At 41.1% G+C, this 25,784-nt stretch overlaps 1 protein-coding gene across 3 annotated transcripts in view; it reads right to left on the bottom strand.

The window, feature by feature from the left end:
* The window catches only part of GALNTL6 (polypeptide N-acetylgalactosaminyltransferase-like 6), a 453,369-nt gene that overhangs the window by 9,488 nt on the left and 418,097 nt on the right, over positions 1-25,784 (bottom strand). For 2 of the 3 annotated variants that reach the window (XM_021396253.1, XM_021396255.1), the window contains 3 exons: positions 22,995-23,216; positions 12,813-12,929; positions 5,538-5,687 (listed from right to left, as the gene is read on the bottom strand). In XM_021396253.1, the coding sequence (XP_021251928.1) occupies positions 5,538-5,687; positions 12,813-12,929; positions 22,995-23,216 (489 nt within the window). Of the gene's footprint in view, position 1; positions 4,864-5,537; positions 5,688-12,812; positions 12,930-22,994; positions 23,217-25,784 lie in introns of those variants that run through there. The other variant, XM_021396254.1, reaches the window with a different exon arrangement.

Raw genomic sequence — 25,784 nt, 5'->3', positions numbered from 1 at the left:
AAATGAGAAAAAAATAGAATTAAGTAGCAAACGCCAAATAATTGGAAGTGTTGTCATTTTACTGAACATGGATTTACACAGTTGTATCCGAAATTATTTTGTATACTCTGTGTGATAACCTTGTGCAATAACCACAGCTTAATTTAGAAACTTGTAGAGAATCTAGCACTTTTATTCCTTGTGTTATCATCCTTCAAAAAATAGGAGATGCAGGAAAGAATGAGACGACATCATCTTGTCCTTAGCTAATAACCACATAACATAATGTAAAAAGAGAATGTCTTTACATATCATGTGCCTCTCGAGGCTCCAATTAAATGTCTGAACCTGATTTTTTTTATGGAGGGGTTTTCTGACAATTTCTGCTGTGCTGCTGGGGAGGAGGATCTGTAAAGATCTGTCTGGGAAATGGGTATTCTTCAACCCAATGAAGAAGTCAGTAACGAATATTAGTTGAAGTGCTGTGATGGACAGACACCTAATGATCTCAGTTCTCACCCCATAAAATGCAGACTTTGCCTGCAGCCTCGTAAGACAAGCCACTGAAATACTCGAGCTCTATGCCTAAGAAGGAAATCATTTAGATCCCTGTTTTAGATCCCTATGGAGATCTTGGGAGGATAAACATGGATTAAGTTGTTTTAAATAGGATATTCGTGGTTTTCAGTTGTATTCATTTTATTTCACAAAAAAAATGGAGCGAATTTTACATCACCCCACTGTGAATCTTTGGTAAGGCAGAAAGTACTGAAACGAGCAACAGGTATTTGTGGGTAGGCTAGTTTCAGTGTGTTTAGTTCATGTAGGCAAGTGGCCAAGAGTCAGACGTGGGAGTGATTATATTGCTTGAAAGTTTCCAGGGACTATATAATGCATTTACTGTATCTGTGGAAATAAACTTCTGATGACTCTCAGTAAACAACACCCAGGCTCTTCCCTTCCTCGCAAAACAAGCTCTGCCAGCAGTTCAGTACTAATTCAGGATGTGCCTGTTTGCCCAGTTTGTAAGAAGAAAAAAGAAACTACTTGTCAAATTGCAACCTATTATAAACTCACAAAAGTGCTCTGGGTGCTGAGCAACAATCATACAGAAACATCTTTAACTAAAAATACCCCATCATTCAGAAAAAAGTTACGAAGACAAAACTAAATATAGTGCAATAGTCTAAAAAGAAATAGAAGCTATTTTAAAGCAACTTTGAGAAGGAAAGCTTTTTTTTTTTAAATTTAGGAAAGAGAAAACTGATTGATTCTGGGTTGTGCGAAACACTGGTAAAGCACTACTTTTTTTTTTTTTTTTTAATGTTTAGCATATGCAACAGAGAGCAAATTCAAAAGTGTCACACTGTGCTCTGCTGGAGGGTGATGGTGCTCCACCTACCTTTCACAAACACTGGCTTTCACCCCAACTCTTCCCCCTACACGCATGCACCCACCCACAAGACAGTAATTCTGAGGGCTGCGGTCAAAGCCTGTATGGCTAACTAAAAGAACAGGCTTTGTGTGGATGGGGAGGCCAGAGATCCTGCTTTGCCCTGTACGGGGAGCAGCTTGCAAGCACAAGTACTGTGCATGTAGGGCTATCACATCGTGTGTAGGAGGAGGCCCTACCAGAGCTCCCAAGGACCTGTGGGGTGGTTAGGCACCCTTCAGCACCTTGCCAGCTCCTCCTGCCACTCTGTGGGTGCCTAACAGAGCAGTCCTGCCTGAGCTTGGAGGGAGCAGGGAGTACCGTGGCTGCCCACCTGCTGTGGGGCCTTGTGGGAAGGAGATGGCTGGTTTTCCTCGTGTTGTAGCTTGGGAAGGGCTCAGCCAAGCTACTGGGGAGCTGGAGTTGGAATGCTAGAAGCTTTTTTAACACAGTATCTGGTACAAGAAGAGAGGAAGCTGCTTCAGTACAAAAAGTGTGCTACGAGAAACACTCCAGCCTTTTCAAAGAGCCTGCGGTCTGTCTTCTCACAGAAAAATCCAGGGGATGCAATTCTTGAATGAAGCATTGTTGGTGCTTCTTTCAGCCGGCCTGGTTATTAGGAGAGAGGAGCGTCTCTTAAAGAAAGGGACACAGTTACTATGGGAAAACTTCTGGCTGCCTTAGCTATGTATAATGGCCTATTAATTTATCATCTCCAGCTTACACTGACCTAAGGTCAAAGCCTGCAGTTCTTATGGAACTCAATAAAAATAGGCTGAGGACTTTAACGGGTGGCAGTTATGTGCACCCCAGAGAAGAACTTTCTGAGGGAAATAAATAAATTCCTCCTTACACCAATATGAAAAAGCCACAAGAACCCTTCTAGAGACTTTTCAAACATCTGAAAAGGGCAGAGCCATTTTTTTTTTTCTTCTGCATAAAGGCAAGCCTGAGTATTATTTGCAGAAGGAGAAACTTCTCCAGAAGATAATGGTTCCCGACAGTTCAGGGGATTGGTAATGAGACACAGAGCCTTTCATTTCTTCTAGGTCACTGCTATAACTATGGCCAAGGTCAACAGCAACTGGAAGTCATTATCAGCCAGTGGCTACAGTAGTTTATCTGAAATTAGTCAGTAGCCCCAGCACAGTTTCAGCAGGACAGATGTCCATATCATAAAAACCACTATCACAATGACACATCTTTCATTGTCTGAGGGAATAATCTATGGACCCACAGAGTAAAGACTGAACTTACTCTTACAGTTCGTCCCTGAATCTGTCAGGAGAGTATGAACAAATGGCGCTATTCTGGGCACAGGTCTTGATGTTGCCAGTCTATCATAATCACTACGCTCAGGGTAGAATTATAGAACAATGAAATTGATTTTGCACAATTATAACCATTATTTTTTAAAGATCTACTAAATCAGCCCTCTCTTGAATACATGTGCTCTACAGATGAGGCTAGGGCACATAAACATAATCATATTTTATCAGACCAATGTATTATCAGTCACTCCAGAGTGACTAAGCTGAAAAACAGGGGCATGTTCCTTCACTGGGAGGAACGGAAATCTGTAGCCACAGTTGATCTTTGGCTCTGACACGTTTAGGAATCATAAACACAGTCAAGGAAATGGCTTTATCTTGGAAAGCTGTTATTCTTCAATATCTCTACTATTTTCAGTGTTATCCCATTGCTCCCAGAATTGATTTCAAAGCCCCATTACGGCATCAGTGCTTTTTTTCCCATTATTAAACTCATTTCCTTTTTCTAACTCACAGTGTTGTTCACAATATTATTTGGATTCAGTCCACTCCATCGGATTTTACCAAGATTTCTTAAATGCAGACTTGGCTGTTTCATTACAGATTGAAAGTTTGTACTCGTCTTAAAAATACTGATTACTCACTACCATAGACATACTAGAATTTCAAACACTTGCTCAGAGTTTGAGACTTGAGGATACGAATAATATTGAAAAGAGAAGGAAGCTTAAGCTAATAAAAAACTCTTCCAGTTTTGTAGGAATGGTATGACAGTATGATAAGTAATGCCTTCTATAAGCATCTTATAAGATACTGACCAACAAGGTCATTTTCCTGAAGAATTACTGCTGAGATGGACACATGACCATTAGAAAGCTACAGCTTCTGTAAGTGGTGCAGAGAACAGAACACAGCTGCTGATCTGCTCTTTGTTTTTTAAAAGCAGGCATTTCTTGCTGAACCAATTTACTTAGAGTGCAATTTTAGTTGCATTACTGTCCTGTCAGTAAAGAGCTCTACTATAGCTGCAATTAAACTGATAGAAGCATCTTTTTGCTGTATGGTTTACTTGTCTTTGGGAAACAGTAAAAATCCTATTTCTAGGATGCTCTTAAAACTAGGTAAGGGTTATAACAGGTTTTTTTTGGTATAGTTGTGCCATCAAAAATTTCTACAGTAAATCTGCCCTGCATCTGAGGAAATAAACACTATGAAACAATCAAAACCTACTTAGTGAGCAGCCAAACTAAAACTAAGCCTAAGTAATAATAATAATGAGCATATTTTCACTGTTCCAACACAATTTTTTTTTTTTTTTTTTAAATTTGAAGTTCTATAGTCAAGCAGTAAGTGCTCATGCAAACTAATCAGCTTGCTGTCAGGTTAGTATTACAGCTTGGACTGTGTCAGTACTTTCATCATCACAAAATGTTGTGGTGCCTTTTGCTGAGATGAAAATGCCTGCCTTGCACTGAGAATTTTTATACGAGCCCTGTCAGCCTTCTGGAAATGAAAAATGAAGCTGCGCTGAGGATTTAATAGAACTCATGTTGAGCATTTTTTTCAAATGTCATTTTTTTGGGTTATCTGCTGCATTCTGTCCACATCAAAGGTGATGAGCCATATAGAGGGCAGCTCCAGATCTGCATTTTTCTTATGAACCAGCTACATTAGGCACCAATGAAGTGCTACAGGTACGAAAGCTTCTTTTGTACAGCTTGGGCAATCAAAAAGATAAATTGGAAGTGTTCTGAAGCAAGAAAGGATTATAATGACATTATAAAGCCATGTATGCAGCAAGACAGTCATGACTATTTATGTCCTCTAAATAGCTGGCCCATACTTTTTAACTTCGCTACGAGTAAAATCTCAAGGAGAACATGTTTCTGGAAAATCTTGTGGTACATCTCTGATTACACCATAAATACAGTAAAAAAGGCACAGGCTAACAAGCAGGTACTCAAAATAGTCGAGGTAAAGCTATTTTTAATGGTTTTGAATTAGTTTCCTGCTAATAACTTTAATCTACAAAGTACTACAGAGGCTTATGTGGCACAGCCCAATTCCTGGCACTTAGGTCTCAGCATAAGCAATGTGGAGGACAAGGCACAGCGGTCACAGAAAATTAAGGGATGCATGAGAAGAAGCCCTCGGTTCGTCAGAGAAATGAATGTCCTTATCCTGCACGGAATACAGAGTTTATTAGTGAAATCTTTAATCGAGGCAACTTGCTGATTAGTCATTCTTTAAAAACCCTGGTAGAATTACCAGGACTTTTTATACCCCAAATGAGGCACTCTCATTTCCTAGCGTGACCTCCTGTTTTAGTGATTGATCAAAATGGGCAGAACTTGGCAGATCAAAGTAGAGTCTAAGCTGCTTATCTTTAATTTATAAACTCCTGACGTCTTCAGGCTTACAGCAGTGCTTTTAATGTTGGTTTGGGGTTTTTTGAGGGAGACATTTCTACCGCTTGTAAAAATGTAGTAAAATAGTAATATTTAACTCAAGAGCAGCATTTCTTGATGCTGTCACATCAGATGCAAATATTTCCAATAGTGTCTCACTTAAAATGACACTAGCATCTTCAAGTGCCAGAACAGTACAACACCTTTCAGTCACCCAACATGGACACCCTCGGAGCTGGATCAGATCCATTTTCATTTAAATTTGACACAAGTAGCTGAATACTCAATGAGAACACACTCTAGGGAGTCTACCACAAAATTAAATTGGAATAAAACAGAATGGATTTTAAAACACAACTGCTCTGAAGGGAAAGCACAAGTCTGCACTAAACTGAGTATAGGCTCAAGACAGTCTGAACCTCTGAAATGACCCAGAGTGACTCCGACCTTCCTATAGCTCCAGTGCTGGTTCCCCTTCATCCCGTGACAGTCATACAATGTGACAGGGCTACTGTGTGAGATGGCGTCGAAGCAGAACTTCCTGGTGTGAAGTGGCTCCCCGGGACGGATGTCTTCTCTCCAGCCGAAGGTGAACAGCTACAAAAACAGTCAGACAGTGCAATAGCTTATTACTACTGGAAAACGTTTCAAAACAACACATGCTAAATGATTTGTCTTTTTGCTGAGAAACCTGTGAGCTACAGGCAGCCTCTTAAAGCCCTTTTTCTGGCTGCCTGCGAGGCATTGTGGAGACTTAACAGAGGAATCCTTCTCAATCAGGCACCAGCTGTCTGAAATTATGCTGTGGCACTGCAGTTGTTCCATCATAAGATGAAGGTGACAGGTCTGAAAGTACCAAATTTAAAGATACAGAGTGCATTTTCCTTTTCTATGGGCCAATCCTTGCAGAAAACAAGTTGCAGCTCATACATTGCTACCTAGTAGCTCTGCTGAGAGCAGTGAGGTTTTTTTTCCCCCTTTCTTTAATTTTACTTTTGTATTTTTGTATCAGTGCTGTTCCATGGCTTTCTGCTTGACTCCTGATTTTCCACAGTACAGACTGAAGCATAACACTGAGGAAGCTCTCTTTAAATGATCAAACTTTGCTACTGGAAACCATTTAGCTGTGACAGTTCATGCAGAACTGCACGCAGGCTCATTATCTGAATAGCACTTCCACTCTATGCTGTACTTAGCCTGCCTCCAGCACCTCAGCCATCTCATCCCAGGCAGCTCTTGTACTCACCTGGCACCCCGCTCACCACAGCATATACATTTCCTGATGTTGGAACCACTATCTACAAATGCAAACTAAATCTCAGTGTACTGGGGGCCTGATTTGGTATACTCCTGCTGTGGTTCCTAGATTTCAAACCATTCACTGTGACAGCTATCTTCTCTCTGTGGCCTACCTAAAAGACATATCTCTTAAAAATGCTGCATCTTCAACACCGTACCATCCTCCAAATTCCACTGTTGAGAGGCATTATTGTTTCCTGTGGCCTGCAGGCACAGAATATAAGCATGTATCTGAATATTTGCTCTTTTCCTTGTGTCTTGTTGTAAGCCCTTGTTCTGACTGTTAGCATCTGTCATTTCCTATTTATTTCTGGTTTTCCAGTCAGCATTTTCTCAGTCATTCTGCTTATTTCTTCTTTCCTCCAGAGTGCATTTTACATTTATCTGCTGTAAAATGCAATGGATAACTTTAACTTCATTTTCAAACCAAATTCTTGCTTTTTAAAAGGTTAAGTCTTTCTCCATTTTTCTTTATGTTTCCTGGAAGCAGCATCACATGCTCCCTGCAAAACAGCTTATTTCACAACCAAAGTCAGAGGTAAGATTTGATATATGGAAAAGCTACAGCGTTGTTTCTTCAAAAAAAGAGAATTTTGAGATGGTTTGGCTCTGAAGGAAAAAACAGCAAAAGCAATTTCCTTTCTTTTGCTTTACTTTTCTACAGCCAAGTAATAAACTTGGAGCTCGAAGTGATGAATAACATACCTGGAGAAATGGTGTGGAACAGTGATTTTGCAATATTCTCACTTTCATGACTACTTTGCAAGATATCCTTTTGCAACACCTTTCTCATCTTTCCCAGGAACTAGCTCTCCAAATTTTTCATTCTGTGCATGACTGGTGAGCTGAGGGGCCATTCCTGTTGCTCTCAGGACATTGCCCTGAGGACTACTGCTGCACTGAATGCATCAGTACACCTGAAAGAGCTAAAGCTTGCTTTTAAATCAGATCAGACTGATTCAGGGTATCCCTTTGCTTCTCCCACTCCCGTGTGGTTTCTGAAGGCTGTGTTCTGTTTGAAAGTCAAAACTCTTGACTTCATACCAGATACTACGTGTTGGTTTTTTTAATTCCCTTCCACTGAAAAACAGGATCTATGTAATAGTAGATCTCACTGATTAAAGATGGCACAGATTCCTCCTTCTTAGGCTGCTGTTTTGTAAAACAGTTTCATTTAAAAATCAAGAACGTTCTCCCTGGCGATACAGCTATAAAATAAACCCTGTTAGGGGACAGAAAGTACTTTTTAGGACTAAGAAATTAAAAATAATTAATTGGAAAAAAAGGTCATACTTTGCTATACACCCAACTTATATAAAAATTTATAAATAATATTAAAGCTTATAGATAAGATATGAAGGTCGACATCCTTCCAACCTCCCCACTCTATGATGTCCTCCATAACATGGCAAATTCTGACTACTTCAACGTTAAACCTGGGCAATGTGAAAATGATCCTTCTTCTGTATAATGCATAGCAATGCAACATGTTAGTTGTGGTTCTGACCCCATAAGGCTCTGCTTTGCCACCATTTGTTGCTTTGGATGTTCCTTTGACCCAAGCTGTTAGGAGCCAGAAGAGCCCACCTTCACAAGAAATGGATGAACCCTTTTGTACTCTTTCATTCACTCTCATTCATTTCCAGATTTGAAACAAAGCTGCACAGAGATTTCCAAACACATTAGAATCAGGCAGCTGGTTTTCTCTTCACTTGTGGTCTCTAGGGCTGCTGTTTCCTACTGAGTCCAAGAAATTCTCTGTGCTTATGGCTCCTTCCTTCCTCCTCCACTTCTCCTACCACAGCCCCATCCTCTGAGTTTGCAACCAAGTAACCCCTTGGCCTGCATGCTTTAGCTTTTGATAAGGCCTGGCCCTCTCATAGGAGGGCTTGGAAAAAAGACAGATTTTCAGCTGTCTTATCTTTTAAGAACTTAATTTCTAATTGGCACTCGGCCTGAAAAATGATTGCCAGATGCAGCCACTGGTTTGGGACTGTCTACAGGACAAAGGCCCTTTTGAGACCATTAGAGCTCTCCAACTTGACAACTTTGTTCAGTTGCTCACTGCCTGGCTGGATCCTGTCAGTGGGCATTGTGCTCAGTCCACAGTGCAAGATTTAAGCAGACAACATGTGCCCCGTACAAAGAGAGTATCATATTTGTGAGCTAGACTTGGCTTGAATTACATCTCCGAGCAGAGAAGAAAGAGCCGGGCAGGCTGTGCAGCTACAGCCTGGGCTGAGCTGGATATGATGCCTGGATATTAATCCCTGGCCAGACTGGAGGACTTAAGAAGACAGAGAAGATGCTTGCCACCACATCCTTGGCTGCTGCTTGATCTGCCCCAGTTTCACCTTGAAACAGAAATCAGCTCTGGCAAGAGAGGTGGAAGAAAGCCAAGATATGCCCAGCTCCTCCAGCTCCTCCTTCTCTGTTTTTTTTTTGTTGTTGTTTTATTTTTTAAATTCTGAAGAAGTTCCCAGACACTTCTTTCTCTTGTTCACCAGAAAATCTGCAAGTGGCCCATGTAGCTTTTGCCTGCTGTTAGTTTTTACAGCCCTAAGGTGGAAAGTCTCCTTCTAAGGGGCCAGTCACAAGTGGTGTCCCGCAGGGCTCAGTCTTGGGACCAGTGCTCTTCAACATCTTTATCAATGACACAGATGATGGAATCGAGCGCACCCTCAGCAAGTTTGCAGATGACACCAAGCTGAACGGTGCAGCCGATACACTGGAGAGAAGGGAAGCCATCCAGAGGGACCTGGACAGGCTGGACAAGTGGGCCCATGAGAACCTAATGAGGTTCAACAAGGCCAAATGCAGAGTGCTGCACTTGGGCTGGGGCAATCCCAGGTATTTATACAAACTGGGGGAAAAACTTCTCAAGAGCAGCCCTGCAGAGAGGGACGTGGGGGGTCCTGGTGGATGAGAAGCTGGACATGAGCCAGCAGTGTGCGCTGGCAGCCCGGAAGGCCAGCTATGCTCTGGGCTGCATTAAAAGAGGAGTGGTCAGCAGGGAGAGGGAGGTGGTGGTCCCCCTCTACTCAGCTCTTGTGAGGCCCCATCTGGAGTACTGCACCCAGGCCTTGGGCCCCCAGCACAAGAAAGACATGGAGCTCTTGGAATGAGTTCAGAGGAGGGCAACTAAGATGATCAGAGGGCTGGAGCACCTCTCCTGTGAGGAAAGGTTGAGGGAACTGGGCTTGCTTAGTTTGGAGAAGAGAAGGGTCTGGGGAGACCTCATTGTGGCCTTCCAATACTTGAAGGGAGCATATAAACAGGAGGGGGAACGATTGTTCACAAGGGTGGATAGTGATAGGACAAGGGTGAATGGTTTTAAATTGAGACAGAGGAGGTTTAGGTTAGATATTAGGAGGAAGTTTTTCACACAGAGGGTGGTGACACGCTGGAACAGGTTGCCCAGGGAGGTTGCAGATGCCTTGTCTCTGGAGGCATTCAAGGCCAGACTGGATGTGGCTCTGGGCAGCCTGGTCTAGTGGTTGGCAACCCTGCACTCAGCAGTGGAGTTGAAACTTGATGATCTTTGAGGTCCTTTTCAACCCAGACCACTCTATGATTCCGTGATTCTAAGGGGTGGGTAAGGTGACATGAATCAAGTAGCACAATGGGTTGTCTCTGTCTAGTGGTACCATCGGCACTAACACCTGCTGCTCTCTTCAAATCACATTTTTTCTACACAACTCCCTGTACATTTATACCTGAAGTCACAAGATCCGCTCAGCATCAGCCCACACTACTTGGAATATAATAATAAAATGCTCAATATTCTCATTAACTCTCTTAGCGTCTACCAGCATGTGGAGAAATCATGTCAGCAGCATGGCTGGAGAAGGGGAAAAGCAGGTGTTCACAACACTGCACACCATCTCTCCATTGAGGAAAACATTGGAAAAGGCAGAGGGAAAGGATGTTACTTGGTTTCTGGAAAAAATCCAAGCCCTGCATCACTCAAATATTTTGATCTACTGAAGTTAAACATTTTCAGAATTTCTTTTCTACAGGAAAACTGAAATTTCTTCTCTGGATAATTTGCATATAGAATCACAGAATTAGCTAGATTGGAAAAGACCTACAAGATCATCCAGTCTAACCGTTCACCTACCGCCAATAACCCCACTAAACCATGTCCCTCAGCACAACATCTAAATGTTTCTTGAACACCTCCAGGGATGGTGACTCAACCACCTCCCTGGGCAGCCCATTCCAGAACCTGACCACTCTTTCAGAAAAGTAGTACTTCCTAATGTCCAGCCTACATCTCCCCTGGCGCAACTCGAGGCCATTCCCCCTTGTCCTGTCAGTAGTTATATTCCCTGTGGGATAGAAATTCTGAGTTTCATCCAAGTCTACTGTCTAGTTTGTTTCATCTTAAAGTTTATGAGATTCTGCAATTCTTTCTTAACTGTTGTCTTTAAAATCTGCACCTTGCACAGACTGATCCTTGAAACCTACCAGCCAGATGACTGTGTACCGTACTGGGAGTCTGAATGTTCAAGTAAAATTTGCTTTGTTTTGCTTCTAAACTAATCCAGAAATCAATTAACTATAATGAAATAATGAAACTATCGACACTTTGAAAATAAAAAGTTACCCTGTAATGAAGTAATGGATATTAGACCAATCATCTTTCTTCTATAACTTCTATTTTCTAGTTCTAGCAAGTAAGGTCCCTTTCTAGGAGAAAGTGAAGTCACATTACCCTAATTCTATTTAAAAGATTCTTCGAAGTTTCTTGTGCGAGTTCTAGGATTTACACTGCCAGGTAGATAAGCTAAGGGCAGCCGTGCTCTGCTCAGTTGGAAGAGCAGCTTTTGAATGTGCTGCTGTCTGTGGGACAAAGAAAACCCTAACGACAAGCAGTGCACCACAAACACAAAGGAATCCAATCAATCTCCGTTTTGCCGAAAGAACACAGTCTGTTTTGAGAGTTAAACAGTATCTATCTGCCTGCCTATCTAGCTATATTCTGAAACAATAGTAAGATGATTTTTAAAAGTGATTCGTTTTCACCCTCGGTCAGATCTCGTTGCAAGCCCTGAGAAGCTCGCAGACCCGCCCACTCGTTCACCTTCCCCGGCCCGGCTGTGTTCAGCTTGTCCGGAGCTGCCCTCTGCCGCCTATTTTCCGAATTACACTCTTAACACAGCAGCTCTTGAGCAAATGCGCGAGAAAAACCAACAGTCGATGGTGTGATCCTGCTCCTGCCAATCTTGTACAGCCCAGAAGAGACATTGAACTGTTCAGCAAACTGAATTCAACGGCTTGGCTTGGGCAGTCCCTTCCCGACACAGCCGTACCACACTGCCCAGACAAAGGTCCCCTCACAGGGCTTTGAATGATCCTCGGCCATGAGAAGAGACGTGCCGCTCTTCGCTGGCCCCACAGAAACAACTCCTGCTTTGATAAACAAAGCTTAATTCTACTTATCTATCTTGGCATCCTAGCACTGTGCTTTGTCTCTGTTAGCTTTATGAAGAAGTCTTCTTTCAGCAGCTTCCTTTCCCTTGTGTTGGCACTTACCTAAATTGTGATCATTTTTAGCTCCTCAGCTTCATTTACTTGCACACCTTCCCCTGCATTTCTCACTATCCTTAGAGAAGGAATTTTTGACCTCAGCACTTCAAGTATTCATCAGAGCTCCTCCTGAGCTTTTAATAGCTTCAAAAATGCCATACTTGACTGTCAGTTTTTTCTCCTCAGCATTGTGGATTTTTTCTAATCTGGGTCCCTTGATGTGCAGAAGGCATGTTCATTAAAATTGCTACTAAATGACCAGGTTGTGCTTTTCATCCAGATTCTCTGCTCATGTTGGCCTGAGCTAATGAGACGCAATCTCTTTCCTATGGCACTCACAATCACAGCAAGTACAAATCAGAGCTCTTTTCCTCCGTGCTCCTGAGAAGTTATGTTTTTCTTCCTAACCAACCTAGATTAAAGCATTTTTGAGCCTTTATCATCCCTCATGTTTGTGAAACCCGTTCTGGCTTTCACATGATTTGTCTTACTTATAGATCATATTAATTTAAAATACAACCGCTTACTGTCTTTATGGAGATGAAAGCATAGAAGGAGACAATCAGTAGAGCTTTAGACACCCAGGTAGTATTTTAAAAATATTTTCAGTTAAGCGAACTGAACTCATTATGTTTTCATGATTAGAATTGGGTACCTGAAAGCTCTTTGAGAACTAGAATTCCTTTTGGAAACTTAGAAGAACGTGGCAAAATTCTGAGGTTAGTTTAAAAAGAGTACTTTTAAGAAGCTACTAAGGTCAGCGATCATCCAAAAATAATTTTTCCACTTGCTTTACCTTAAGAAAAGGAAGAAAACTCAGATAAACATTCAGAAACCGGAAAAAAGAATTGACAATTTTACACTGCTTTTTTCATCTAGCTGTTACAATACCTGTTCGTGTGACCATGTCCTTTCTGAGCCATCCTTCACACAAATGTCTAGCCTCAGTTCAGTCCCTGTGGCTCCATGTTTGCTGTCCACGCAGAGATTGGCTGCCACATTTCGAATCTGTAAAGTCAAGCAGCAACATTTCATATCAAACCAGGCTGCAGAACAGATTCTCCAACATTATAGAGTTATGAATTTAGCCATCTTAGAAATGGAGGGGCTTGAGACTCAGTCATAGCAAACTGTTTTTTACATGGTATAGCACCAGGTCTTGGAATGATCTCTTCTTTTTAAACAGCTTCAGAAGCAGCAGAATTAGAAATATTCTGCTTAACAAATGAAAGGTAGGTCCGTAAGAAACAGCCTCATGCAAAGAAACTAAGATAAAAAAGTGTGAGAAGTTCAAAGCTGAATCTGGCTGGTTTTTTTTTTTTTTTTTTAACCTCCTACTGGACCAAGTGAGATCAACGGTATTACGAGGAATTATTTCCAAATGAGACTCTAACAGGCTTCAGAGCAATATTTCTTGAAAACTTAGGCACACCCTGCCCCAGTACTTGTTCCTCCTTTGACAGAGTAATGCTATTGTAGATAAGGTCACATGTTAGTGTTCAAGATGCATTAAATTAAAAAGTACTTAACTTATCATGCTTACCCACAGAGGTTCCTTGTGCTGTCTGTATGCTTCCGCAAATAAACTGCAGTGGGACTTACTCATAAAAGGAAATTACCATTTCGGAGTGAACGGAGTAACAACCTGTGACTACCAGTGAAGCCATTTACGTACCACTGCTCCTATGGAGATTTTTCTGGAGGTCTGGATTGAAAATGCATGGGCTGCCCACTACTACTAAAGAGAGGAAAATGCCATATTTATTTTGAAATAACACGTACATTTCCTCTTGAATATCTTGGCTGAGCTTCTTAAAAATGCTTCAGACACTGCCAAAGTGTCTGAAAGAGGATTTCTTAAAAAACTTTCCATTTCAATGAGATGCACAGACAGTAAGTAACCAAAGCCTATGTACATTCATTATTCATTTGGCCACACTTCAAGTGCTGTGCTCAGTTTTGAGCCTCTCATTACAAGAAAGACATCAAGGCCCTGGAGCGTGTCCAGAGAAGGGCAACAAAACTGTGAGGGGTCAGGAGCACAAGTCTGATGGGGAGCAACTGAGGGAGCTGAGATTGTTTAGTTTGGAGAAGAGGAAGCTTGGGGAAATGTTATTGCTCCCTACAACTCCATGAAAGGAGGCAGTGGCAAGGCGGGGGTCAGCCTCTTCTCCTGTGTAACTAGTGACGGGACAAGAGGGAATGGCCTCAAGTTGTGCCAGGGGAGGTCCAGGTTGGATACGAGGAAAAATTTTTTCTCTGAAAGAGTAATCAGGTATTGGAACGGGCTGCCCAGGGAGGTGGTAGACTCACCATCCCTGGAGGTGTTCAAGAAATGTTTAGACGTGGTACTAAGGGACATGGTTTAGTAGGGAAATATTGGTGGTAGGTGAATGGTTGGACTGGATGATCTTGGAGGTCTTCTCCAACCTTAATGATTCTGTGATTAATGGAGCTGTATACAGATTCTTGATGTGCAATAGATGGAAGGAGGGAGGTGCACATTTCAACATTCTTGCAACTACTTTGACCCATATTAAAAAAAAAAAAAAGAAAAGCTAGGTACTGAATAGAGTTGAGGTGATGCTTGCAATTTTCAATGGATTTTCTTTTTTTAAAGTCATCATTGTTGCCACATTATATTAGGCATACAAAATATTGCTACTTCAAATACGGCTTATCTCACAGAAAAAATAAAAACAAAACAGGATGAAAACTAGCTCATCACAGAAAACAACACAGGGAGAACAAAAGGGGTAAGCCTTATGCTTGTAATTCATATGGGAGAGCTGCTTTGCTTTTTTTATTTTTTTTTATTTTGGAGGACTGGAATTGAGTCTATTCATCATGTTCTAAGAAAGATTTAGACAGATGGGAAAGCAACAGGAACTGGAGGAAAAAAAAAACCAAACAAACAACACACCACCTTCAGGAAAGCTTTTAGGAACCGCATTTGCTTAGCCTAGAAAGGAGCAGATTGAGCAAACAATGTGAGCAGCAGTTTGAGCTCCAGAATTCTGAGCCTTCACCAGAGCTCAGAGGCATATTCTTTCAAAACATGGACAAGTGCAGTTCTAAGGCGTTTTTTCTTATTTCAGTGCAATGAAATAGCTGTAGAAGCAATTGCTGCTAATCTTCTAGAATACACAGACAGACGCAGAAACCCAGCACCGAGCCCCGCAGTACAGTCATGTTAACTGAAAAAAGAATGAAAAGTAAAAACTTCTCAGTAACTCTCCCCTCATTTTCATATCATCCACCAAAAAAGACAGGAACAACAAGGGGAAACAATTTAATTTTTACATAGTTTTTCTTAAGTGAAAAATATTCTCCAGAGATTATTTGGATTCAGATCTGTAAAACAAAAGAGAATACACTCCACATCTAATGAATGCTCAGTGGATTAAACGGCTGCCATAATTTTGTCTAGATGGCATTGCTTCATCCTGTTCTCGTTCATTGGGATGATGTGGTAAATGTATTCTATGCATTTCTGGAAAGCTTTGAGCCAAAGCTACATTTTTGCAGCTTACAAATTAATTTTTTTTTTTTTTTTTTTAATTTTTTTTTTTTTTTTTTTTAATCCATCCTTTCAGCTGCAGAGAGGTTGCGGTTTGCTTTTCATTTTCTTTCTGTATTACAGGCATTTCAGTCAAGTCTGTGCTTTTGTTCTCTGGCATTTCTGTGTGGCCTTGGCAGTCACTAGAAACTGAACTGCACCATCAAACTGCTGCCAGAACCACAGGGAATGTTCTGCTGAACACCAGCACCAAGTTGCCTGCAAATCCCCTAAGATCCCTTCACAGAAGAAAGAAGGAGAGTAGGAATGCAGCAAAAAGAGGCTGTATTTTCATGTATACATCAGTACACATTTGAACTGCTTTGTTTCCAGTGACATGGTACAATGGATGTCAAATAGTTACAACTAGAGACATCACTAGCACTCCTAACACACTTCTATTTCCAACATTTGTAGCTGGGCAACTGTGCAGACATTTTATCTTGTGTGTAGTTCTTGAAATATTATCTGAACACACAATGGGAAAACACTACTAAGAAAGATTGTGGGCCCTATAGTTCTTATAGAGAGCAATTGATATGTTAACACACAGAGAGCGCAGGCTCTAATGGGCTCGTATTCTCCCTATTCTATACTGAAGGTGTAAGAGCAAAGATACAGAGACTCTTTCAGCACTGTACCTATGTTTGGGAAATAATGACTTGCCAAGTGAGGGAGATTTCTGCTGTTGTAGTATTTGATTTCTGTTTTTTAAACAAGGTAACAAGCCATAAGGAGAAAGGACTGCTTAAGCCTAGATACAGTTGCCCTTGGGTTTTATGAAAAAAGTTAAACATTAGAACTACAGCTTTCTTTCTCTACATTAGCAAGCCCATGTAAAAAAGATGTTCCTGTAGAGTAGGCAAAGTCTGGAGAAAGAAGCAAATTAGTTCAGTTGCACTACAAGAATAGAAAGAAGAATATATTAAACAGGAGCTGGGCATTAGAAGACAGAAGCTCTTTGAGCTTTGGCTTTACGTTTGAAGAAGATATTTGAAGCTGCTGATTTGATAGACAGATATTTCTACATTAACTTTAAGGGAAATGAACACAGGATTTATAAATACATAATATTTTTGGCAGATGTTGTCAGTATGGCCAACTATACTGGATTACTAGTTCCTGATAAAATAATCCATTTTAAATTCAGGGTTTGCATGCTTACTTAAAGCATCTCTGTGTTTCTCTACATACAGTGTTTACATACAGCAAAGCGTACTGTCTCCCAGATAATCTGACTACCTTATTTTCAGCTGGGACAGAATTGTTTTCCTCAGAGTGTCTGGTATGATGCTATGTTTTTGTTTGAGGAGAAAACTACACTGATAACACACCAATGTTTAAAGTTATTGCTAAGCAGTATTGTACAGAAACAAGGCCATTCCAATTTCTCAGCTCATACTAAAGAAGGACTGGGAGGGGTGTAAGGAAAAGATGCGGGTCTCAACGGCTGCTTATTAAGTGATAGCCGCTCATTAGTACTCGATGCCACTATGCAAGAATAGCTATTGCGCCTGCGCATGTGACCGAATGAACCCGGAAGCTCCGAAAGCTGGGAAAGTACCCGTGCAGTCAAAGAAGGCTTTAGAAGACAGAAGAACCGACCAGAAGGAGGGCGGGCAGCCCATGACACAGAGCCTAGTGCACGGTGCGTGACCGAGACTGTGATTGAATGTGGAGCCTCGTGCACAGCGCGTGATCGAGGCTGTGATTGGACAGAAGTTACGAAACCAGCGCGTGTCGCAGATGCGGTTGGTTGTACGGGTATAATACCGGGAGCGTCCCAGGGAATAAACGAGATCTGCTTCCACCACATTGGTGACTGAGAGACTCCATCCGAGCGAGCACGGACAGCCGCGGGAGGGGATAGCAACAAAAAGTGATTAAAAAATAACTTGTACTAAATTACTCAAAAAAGGGTGATAGTCACAATCCAGTTAAAGAAAGAGTTGCTTACCCATCCCAAGGATCAGGGCTCCCCAATCACTCCAAAAGGAGGAATCTCTGGGAAGAGATCATTCCCTTGTAGCAGCCAGCCCTTAAATGAGGCTTAGGGAGGGGGGGAACCTGGTTTCACCTATTCCAATCGTGCAGGTGAATTGCTTTCACCTGTGCTCCCAGGGCTGGTTGTGACCCTTCACCAGGTGCTCAATCACTGGTTCCAGCCATGACTTAAGAATTCCCATACAAGGTGACAGAATCAGGACAGCTGACTTAAACTGGCCAAAGGGATATTCCATACCGTATGACATCAAGCAGAAGGAGAGTTTTGAAGGGAGTGGGAGTTCATCTCACTCTCTTACGCTGTGTGGGGGGCAAGCTGAGCATCAGTTGGTGGGCAGTGAGCAATTCATAGAATGGTTTGGGTTGGAAGTGACACTTAAGATCATCTAGTTCCATCCCCCTGCTATAGGAAGGGACACCTCCCACTAGACCAGGTTGCTCAAAGCCCCATCCATTCTGGCCTTGAACGTTTCCAGGAAGGGGGCATCCACAACCTCTCTGGGCAACCTGTTCCAGTGTCACACCACACTCACAATGAAGAATTTCTTTCCTATATCTAGTCTAAATCTACTCTCTTCCAGTTTAAAGCCATTTCTCCTCGTCCTGTTGCTACATGCCTTGATAAAAAGTCCCTCCCCAGCTTTCCTGTAGACCTCCTTCAGATACTGGAAGGCCATGATAAAGTCCCCCTGGAGCTTTCTCTTCTCCAGGCTGAAGAGCTCCAGCTCTTGCAACCTGTCCTTGTAAGGGAGGTGCTGCAACCCTCTGACCATCTTCGTGGCCTTCCTCTGGACCCACTCCAACAGCTCCATGTCCTTCTTGTGTTGGGGGCTCCAGAACTGGATGCAGTACTCCAGGTGGAGATGATGCTGTGACTAACCTCATGGTGCTCCATACAATGCAGCAACATGAGAGGAACCTTAATGTTACCAGCTCATATAAACACTTTCCCTGTATCTGACTCAGTGCAGAAAATAAGAAAGTATCTGCAGCTCTTGGAAGACATTAACAACATCCATTTATGTTCCTTTTTTTTGTCTGAGCAGCACTTAAAGATAATTTTAGCACATGCTTACATTCTCAGATAACCCTAGGGCCATCAACACCTACAGATCAAATAAGGAGAAATGAGCCACCTTTCCTGCCAACAGATACACAGCAATTTTAAATGGATTTATCATTTGTGTGAGCCGTAAAAAAGAAAAGTTGAAGTTGAAAGAAGTCAGGCACTGCCAAAGATCTCCCTGAAGAAACAGGGGACTTTGCTGTGCTGCAGGACAGTGATCCTGATGGAAGAACTGGGAGAAGCACAGCTGTGTGGCACTTGCTCTGTGTGAGACAGGGAATAGCAGGTTATACTGCTTTTGTACAATGTCAATGTGACACTCAGTGGGCTGACAGTGACTCATTAAGGCTATGAAGGTGAGATTTTAAAAATGAAAATAATAAAAAGAGATTAGTGCATTCTTAAGTTTTAATCCCTTTTCAGATATGCTACTTGATTTAACTTCATGTGTGACATTTTCATGCCAGTGCTGTAAAACAATTCTATAAAATCCATGAGGTCTGGACTGAAAAATGAGTATTTTCAGGTTCTATAGCCGCAGTGACTGAGTGGCTTGCTTTGTATTAAATCATTGAATAAGAAGTTTATGCAACAACAAATGAAACCAAGCTTAAATATTTCCCTTTTGACTCAGTAAAACAAATCAATCTTTTCATGTCTCCCTGACAATAGGATTTGTAAAGTCTAAAACAAATTACAATGGCTGACAGCATATGATTGATTTACTGTAAAACATGTTTTCAAAGATGTTGTTGGAAGCTGCACAATACACACACAGTGGCTTGTAGATTTAGGAGTACTTCCCAAGAAAACATTCAACGTCCAAATCTCACCTAATGCAGCTATTGTTTTTAACTTCCTTCAGCAGGATTTCCAATACACATTACAAATAAATTATTGCACCTTTGAAAGAGAATGGGATGGCTATTACTGTTATTCAGCTGGTAGCACACTTTCCAATATATTTTTAAGGAAAAGAGCAACATCTAATTGAAAATTTGCCTTTTTTTTTTTTTCCCGTGGCAGGAGAGAAAACAGTACAGTAATCTCATTCAAAGAACTGACAATCTCACTAACCTTAATCTGTCTCGATTCGTTGTTGCATTGCTTTGTGGCACATATTTCAGACGTTAGAAGGCAGAACAAAATATAAATGAAAGATATACCCTGCCAGCTACAAAGGACAAAAGGCACAAAAGAGAACAAGGAGAATAAGGTCATATCGAGGGTAGTGGAGACAACTATTTCTTTGTTTCTCAGATTTACTTCTTCTCTATCATGAATAGATTTTGTTGAGAGATTTAGGAATCAGATTTTAAGTAAGAGTGTTCGCAGAAAGAGAGGAGTTATGCAGAGGTTGTTTACGAGATGTCTGCTTTTACACCAATAGCTTTTACTAGCTGTGCATCAAAATATCAGAGCCAAAGACTGCCTGAGTACCTCTTTGTTTATTCTTCCTCAGACTGATATAAAGTCTTTCCAAGTGCAAGCAGTGAGAGTACTAAATGGCAGTCAGCCTTGGCATAGACTTCTGGTGTGTTTAGTCAGCAATGTTTCTAGAGCTGCTCGATTCTTACAAAACAGTAACACACAGTCTGTGTTCCTCCCTCTGTTTCTAATTATGACAGCCATTGACCTTCAAGTATGTTCAAGTTCTTTGCAAGTGCCAACAAATTAATTAAAACTTCACAGGAATGTGACAGTCTCGGGAAAAAACAGAGTGGTAGGACTGAAACTTATAGAATCATAGAATCACAAGGTTGGAAAGGACCTACAAGGTCGTCTAGTCCAACCATCCTCCTATAACCATTACTACCTGCTATGCTACTTAATCATATCTTATAGCACCTCATCCAGACACCTCTTGAACTCCACCAGGGACAGTGACTCCACCACCTCCCCGGGCAGCCCATTCCAGTGCCTGACCACTCATTGAGAGAAATTTTTTTTCCTTATATCTAATCTAAACCTCCCTTGGAGCAACTTGGGGCCATTTCCTCGGGTCCTATTTGTTGTCTGGGAGAAGAGGCCGACCCCCTGCTCATCGCAACCTCCCTCCAGGTAGCTGTAGAGTGTGGTGAGATCTCCACTGAGCCTCCTCTTTTCCAGACTAAACAATCCCAGCTCCCTCAGCTGCTCCTCATAAGTCTAATGCACTAGACCCCTCACCAGTTTCGTTGCCCTACTCTGGACATGTTCCAAGGTCTCAATGTCTTTCTTGTAGTGAGGGGCCTAAAATTGAACACAGTACTTGAGGTATGGCCCCACCAGAGCCGACTGCAGGGGGATGATTACCTCTCTGCTCCTGCTGGCTACACTATTTCTAATGCAGACCAGGATGGCATTTGCCCTCTTGGCCACCTGGGCACACTGCTGGCTCACGTTCAGCCAGGCATCGACCAACACCTCCAGGTCCCTTTCCTCTTCACAGTCATCTAGCCACTCTGCCCCAAGCCTATAGTGTTGCATGGGGTTACTGTGGCTAAAGTAGAGGAGCTGGCACTTGGCGTTGTTGAACTTCATTCCATTCACCTCAGCCCAGCAATCTAGCCTATCCAGATCCCTCTGAAGGGCCTTCCTATCCTCAGGCAGATCAACACTACCTCCCAACTTGGTGTCACTTCTCTTTTTATGTCAGAGAAACGGTATTTTAGAGGAAACAACATCTTTGGTCTTCATTTCCTTCCTAAGAACTGACAAAGTACTTTTAAGTTACAGATAAGTTACCACTACTATGATGTACAATTTACTTTCAAGAAGTCATGCTTTTATGCAAGGAATGCATTGATAATGAAGTGAGCAGAATTAATATCTGAATCCCAATCTCTTCTACTTAGACCCTCTCACTGAGTTAAGGATTATTTGGCTGCCCACAGAAGCTATAGATCTCATGAACATAGTCCTCGAAGAATGCACATGTATACATGTGGAAGACCATGAAAAAAGTGGTAGAAATAATCACACAACCCTGATCCAGTCTGGCTTCCACCAACAAATTTGTAACCTCTTGATGTGAATTTATCCCATGAAGTGTGGGCAGCAGCTTTAAAGGTATAAGATACATTAACAACAGAGGATTTCATTGCTGCCAAGGAGTAATGCCTAGTGAGACACACATAAATTGAAATTCCTTTGAACTTCCCTAACTGGCAGCTTGCAGAGAAGAATTAAGGACTCCTACTACCATAGGAAGTTCTTTTTAAAATTTGGAAATGATGCAATTAGCTTTTTGAGAAAGAAAGAAAGAAGGAAAGAGAGAAGGAAAGAAAGAAAGAAAGAGGGGAAGAAAGAAGGAAAGACAGACAAAAAGAGAAAGAGGGAAAGGAAGGAAGAAAGGAATCTGGAGAATAATAAAGGTACTTAGCAATCCCCTGGATGGAGCTTGACCACTGGGGATATAGTGAAAGGATCCTACCAAAAGTTTTGGTCAAAAATTGCATTTTTCAACTTGTTTGAGAGCCCTAAGAGCATCTCCAGCAAAAAGAGAGAGGACCAGAACTCAGCATAGACATTTCTACTTTTTCAAAATAACAGCAAAATACACTGAAATAGTAAAGCCTTTCTTAAAAATCTTAATGAATTGAGAGGAAAAAACTGTATGTGCATCACCTTCAAGGTGCAATGAATCAGCTGCAGCTCCTAGGATTAAAAGGCCACTGAGACTTCCAGTACAGCTATGGAAGTCATTTCCTGTCCCCACACTCTTTGTGTTTTCATTTCATCTACACAAAATAAACTGCCAAAACAGGGTTTGCCACAGCTCTGCTCTTCAGAAAAATCTGTAGGCAGAACTTCTTTGAGTATTGTTGGAGAGTTCCAGCAGGCTGTTTGTTTGCCCCCTGCTCAAGTGATGCTCAGATGCTAACTTTCCTTTTCTCTCCTTTCCTTTCCCTTTTCCCCAAAAGATGCATTCAATTTGTCTGCAACAAGCATGCGGAACCTACAAAACACAGACCACAAGCTCAGCAAAATTAGTCTTTTAAAAAGAAAAGTACCAAGGCTTCACTTTTCATATTTGCGTATGTAAGCAAAACAGACCAAACGTAACTGCATCTGCACAGTAATCCTGGAGAACTGTAAGAACAGAAGGAGGCATATAAGCAGATATGCAAAAATATGGTGTTGACCTCAGATCTCCTTTTTGCTAATGAGACTCTAAAATCAACTTGTGACATGCAATAACAAGTGCTACATATTCTTCTCCGTGTTCTTGTCCTCAACAGGCATGTATCTTATGGCCTGTACATGCTAAATTGCAATAAATCATAAAGTGGACAGCAACAGTCCTAAGACGTGACAGTTTCTCATTTTAATGGCTAATGCAGGGATGAACTCCCTTAATAACACTACTTAGCAAAGGCGCCAAATATAATTTCATACTTTTAATTTCCTGTGACGTAAAATGTTAGGCTTATTTAAATTTCTTCTAACTTGTATTCCTCACCTCCCCCCAGGCAGCAGGTGGAGGCTCCACAGGTGGGTAGTATTTGGGGACATCCCACGCCACTGCAGCCATGAACCACTTGAAATCTTTACATTTCAGGTGCTTGCGAAGCTCCTTCTGGGCAGAGATGTCACCAGTTGAGAGATGTCTGTACTCAGGCCGTCGCTGGTAAATGTACTCTGCAAACTCATCCATCCATGTCTCTGCTACACGCTTCAGGTTCTGTGCAGCAGTAAAAAAACACAAACATCATTTTTTTCATGCATTGACTGAAATGATATCTCTGATGGGGAGAATTAAACAAACAAAAAAATCAATAGCCCATACAACTTGTAAGCTTAACAGGTCTAGTTTTTCTTCTTAACATACAGAAAAATACCAGTAAACATATGCTACCCTCATTAAAGTGTAGAACAACCACTACAGGGTATTAAATATCCTGTTTTCCTGCTGTCTCTGTAAAATAAAGCCTTTTGTCTGATGAACATCTCATTTTACTTCCTATTCTTTATGCATCTTCACATGGGCTTTGATTAATGCTGGATGTTAAATAGTTATTTTATTTCAGCTCCTCACATTTGTACCTGTGCCTTTTCCTTTTAGCTTGGAACCTACAAATAAGCACATATAGTTCGAGCTATTCCTTCTGATGTATCTCACTTTGCATCTGAAAGGCATCTAAACCTCAGCCATCATATGGCCTCTTTGCCTAGTTTTTGCATTTCTGAGCCTTCTCCACTCTTGGCTAACTTCTCTTCACCAAGTTGCATCCCCTGTTGCCGCCTCAATTCTCTTTAGGGAGATTTTAGAAAACTCTCCCAGAATGGATGTCTAGTTGCCCTGCCCTCTTTCCCAAAATTACATCTTACAATTCATACCCACATTTTGGGCATGAATTACATGCATACGCATGGGGACAAGCAGTCATGACCTTATTGTGCTCCACCTCCTGTTTTGCACTAGCTTTGGACTAGAAGCTTTGCTGTACCAGTGTACCAGCAAATCTGTGAATGCATAGCCCATAATCCTGGAGTGGAGCTGAGCTGAGGTAAAGCAACTTGTGGGACAGGCAGAGCATCTTGTGGCTTTCTGCACTCATCCTACAGACATATTGAGGGCTATTTTTTAATGAATTCCAGTTCTGACTTATGTCCCACAAAGTTTATTTTTGTTGGCACTTTACAGGAAAGAAAACTACCTATTTTCTTGTGTAAGAATTCGCTCAAAGTAATTAGATTGGCTCACTGAAATAATAAAATAAAAAAGACTTGTAAGGAAAAATCCCAGGCAGATAACACTGAAAGAAGTAAATTTTATTATTGTTTAGCATCACGTAGTCTACATAGCTGTGGGGTAGGGGTGGGGATTTTCTCTACTTCTGTATGTTATTTTTCTACATGAATTTATATGCAGATGTTGAAGTGGAGTACAGATTTAGTCTATTCTGCATTTCCACAGCTGCCCAATAACCTCTTATCCCACTAATAAAGCAACGTCTCACCAGATTACATTGACATGCTGAAGTATTCTTATTGCTTTGTTTGTAAAAACAAGATCATCAAGTTTTGTAATATTCTTTTTATAGAACACTAACTGCAAAATGCTGAGATTTGTTCCGTAATAAGCTGGAGGACAATATACATCTGATTATCAGCAACATAAGGTAATGCTTCTTCTCAGAACATTCTCTGCATACAAGTGAGCCTGATTCTTACTTTGATTTGCTCTTGAGATTCGTTTGAAAGATCCTTTCTTGAATTTTATTAATCTGCACAAACTAGAAGTCTCTGAACTAATAAGACTGATTTGAATACAAAGACAGCAAGATACAGAAGGAACTTTTAGCTGAAATTGCAAGATAAGTTTATAGGTTTTTTGTCTCTGTGAAGAAAACACATTAAAACCTGCAGGGGTAAAGCAAGCACAATTAAAGAAGTTTAAGAAATCGCATCACTTTATCCCTACACAGAAATGGCTCATGCCTCACGTAAGATTGTCTTTTGTTGTAATTTCATGAAAACCTAAATTTCTTTACTTTACAAGATATTTGAATTCAAGAATGCAGGAACTGAGTAGGACAAAGAAAGCCAGAATAAACTCAAGAACAACACCTAAATGACAATCCCATGCTTTTGGCAGAAACCATATAACACACAAATCTATCAAGTAAAAGTACTATGTGATGAGACTCTGTAGATGAGGCCATAATATGCTTATTAAACTCAAAAGCTAAAATCTGGAAAACAAGTGTGATCCTTCTAGCACATTTTGTACTTGTATATGCTGCACACTTCATTTACTATAACGCAAATAAAGTTTAAGACTGTTCTAGAAAATATCATACTATTCTTCTGGTAATCTTTTTATCTAATAGTGTTATTTCCATATTAAAAAACATACAGTAAAAGTACAGTAAAAACATTTCGTAGGAAAGAAAAATTCAAAGTAACTCCAGCAGAGAAGTAGCCCATTGGTATTATAGTAGATTGCTGGAGTTTTCTCCAGTTATTTGGCTAATCTAAAAGAACTGCATTCTTCCCTACATGACTGCAACTGAATGAAAAAGGAGTCCAAGAGAAATGCTGCATATTATTATACTTGCTCATTACCTCAAAATTTCCATTCACCCATCAAAATCTCTTTGTTTTCCAACAAGCACTTAACTGATGTAATTTTTTTTCTTTCTTTTTTTCTCTTTCTTTCTTTCTTTCTTTCTTTCTTTCTTTCTTTCTTTCTTTCTTTCTTTCTTTCTTTCTTTCTTTCTTTCTTTCTTTCTTTCTTTCTTTCTTT

Source organism: Numida meleagris, chromosome 4 (genome assembly GCF_002078875.1).
Source record: "Numida meleagris isolate 19003 breed g44 Domestic line chromosome 4, NumMel1.0, whole genome shotgun sequence".
In the NCBI taxonomy this organism is placed as follows: domain Eukaryota; kingdom Metazoa; phylum Chordata; class Aves; order Galliformes; family Numididae; genus Numida; species Numida meleagris.
The sequence above is the reverse complement of the archived record's forward strand: the minus strand, read 5'-3'. Positions and strand labels throughout refer to the sequence as shown.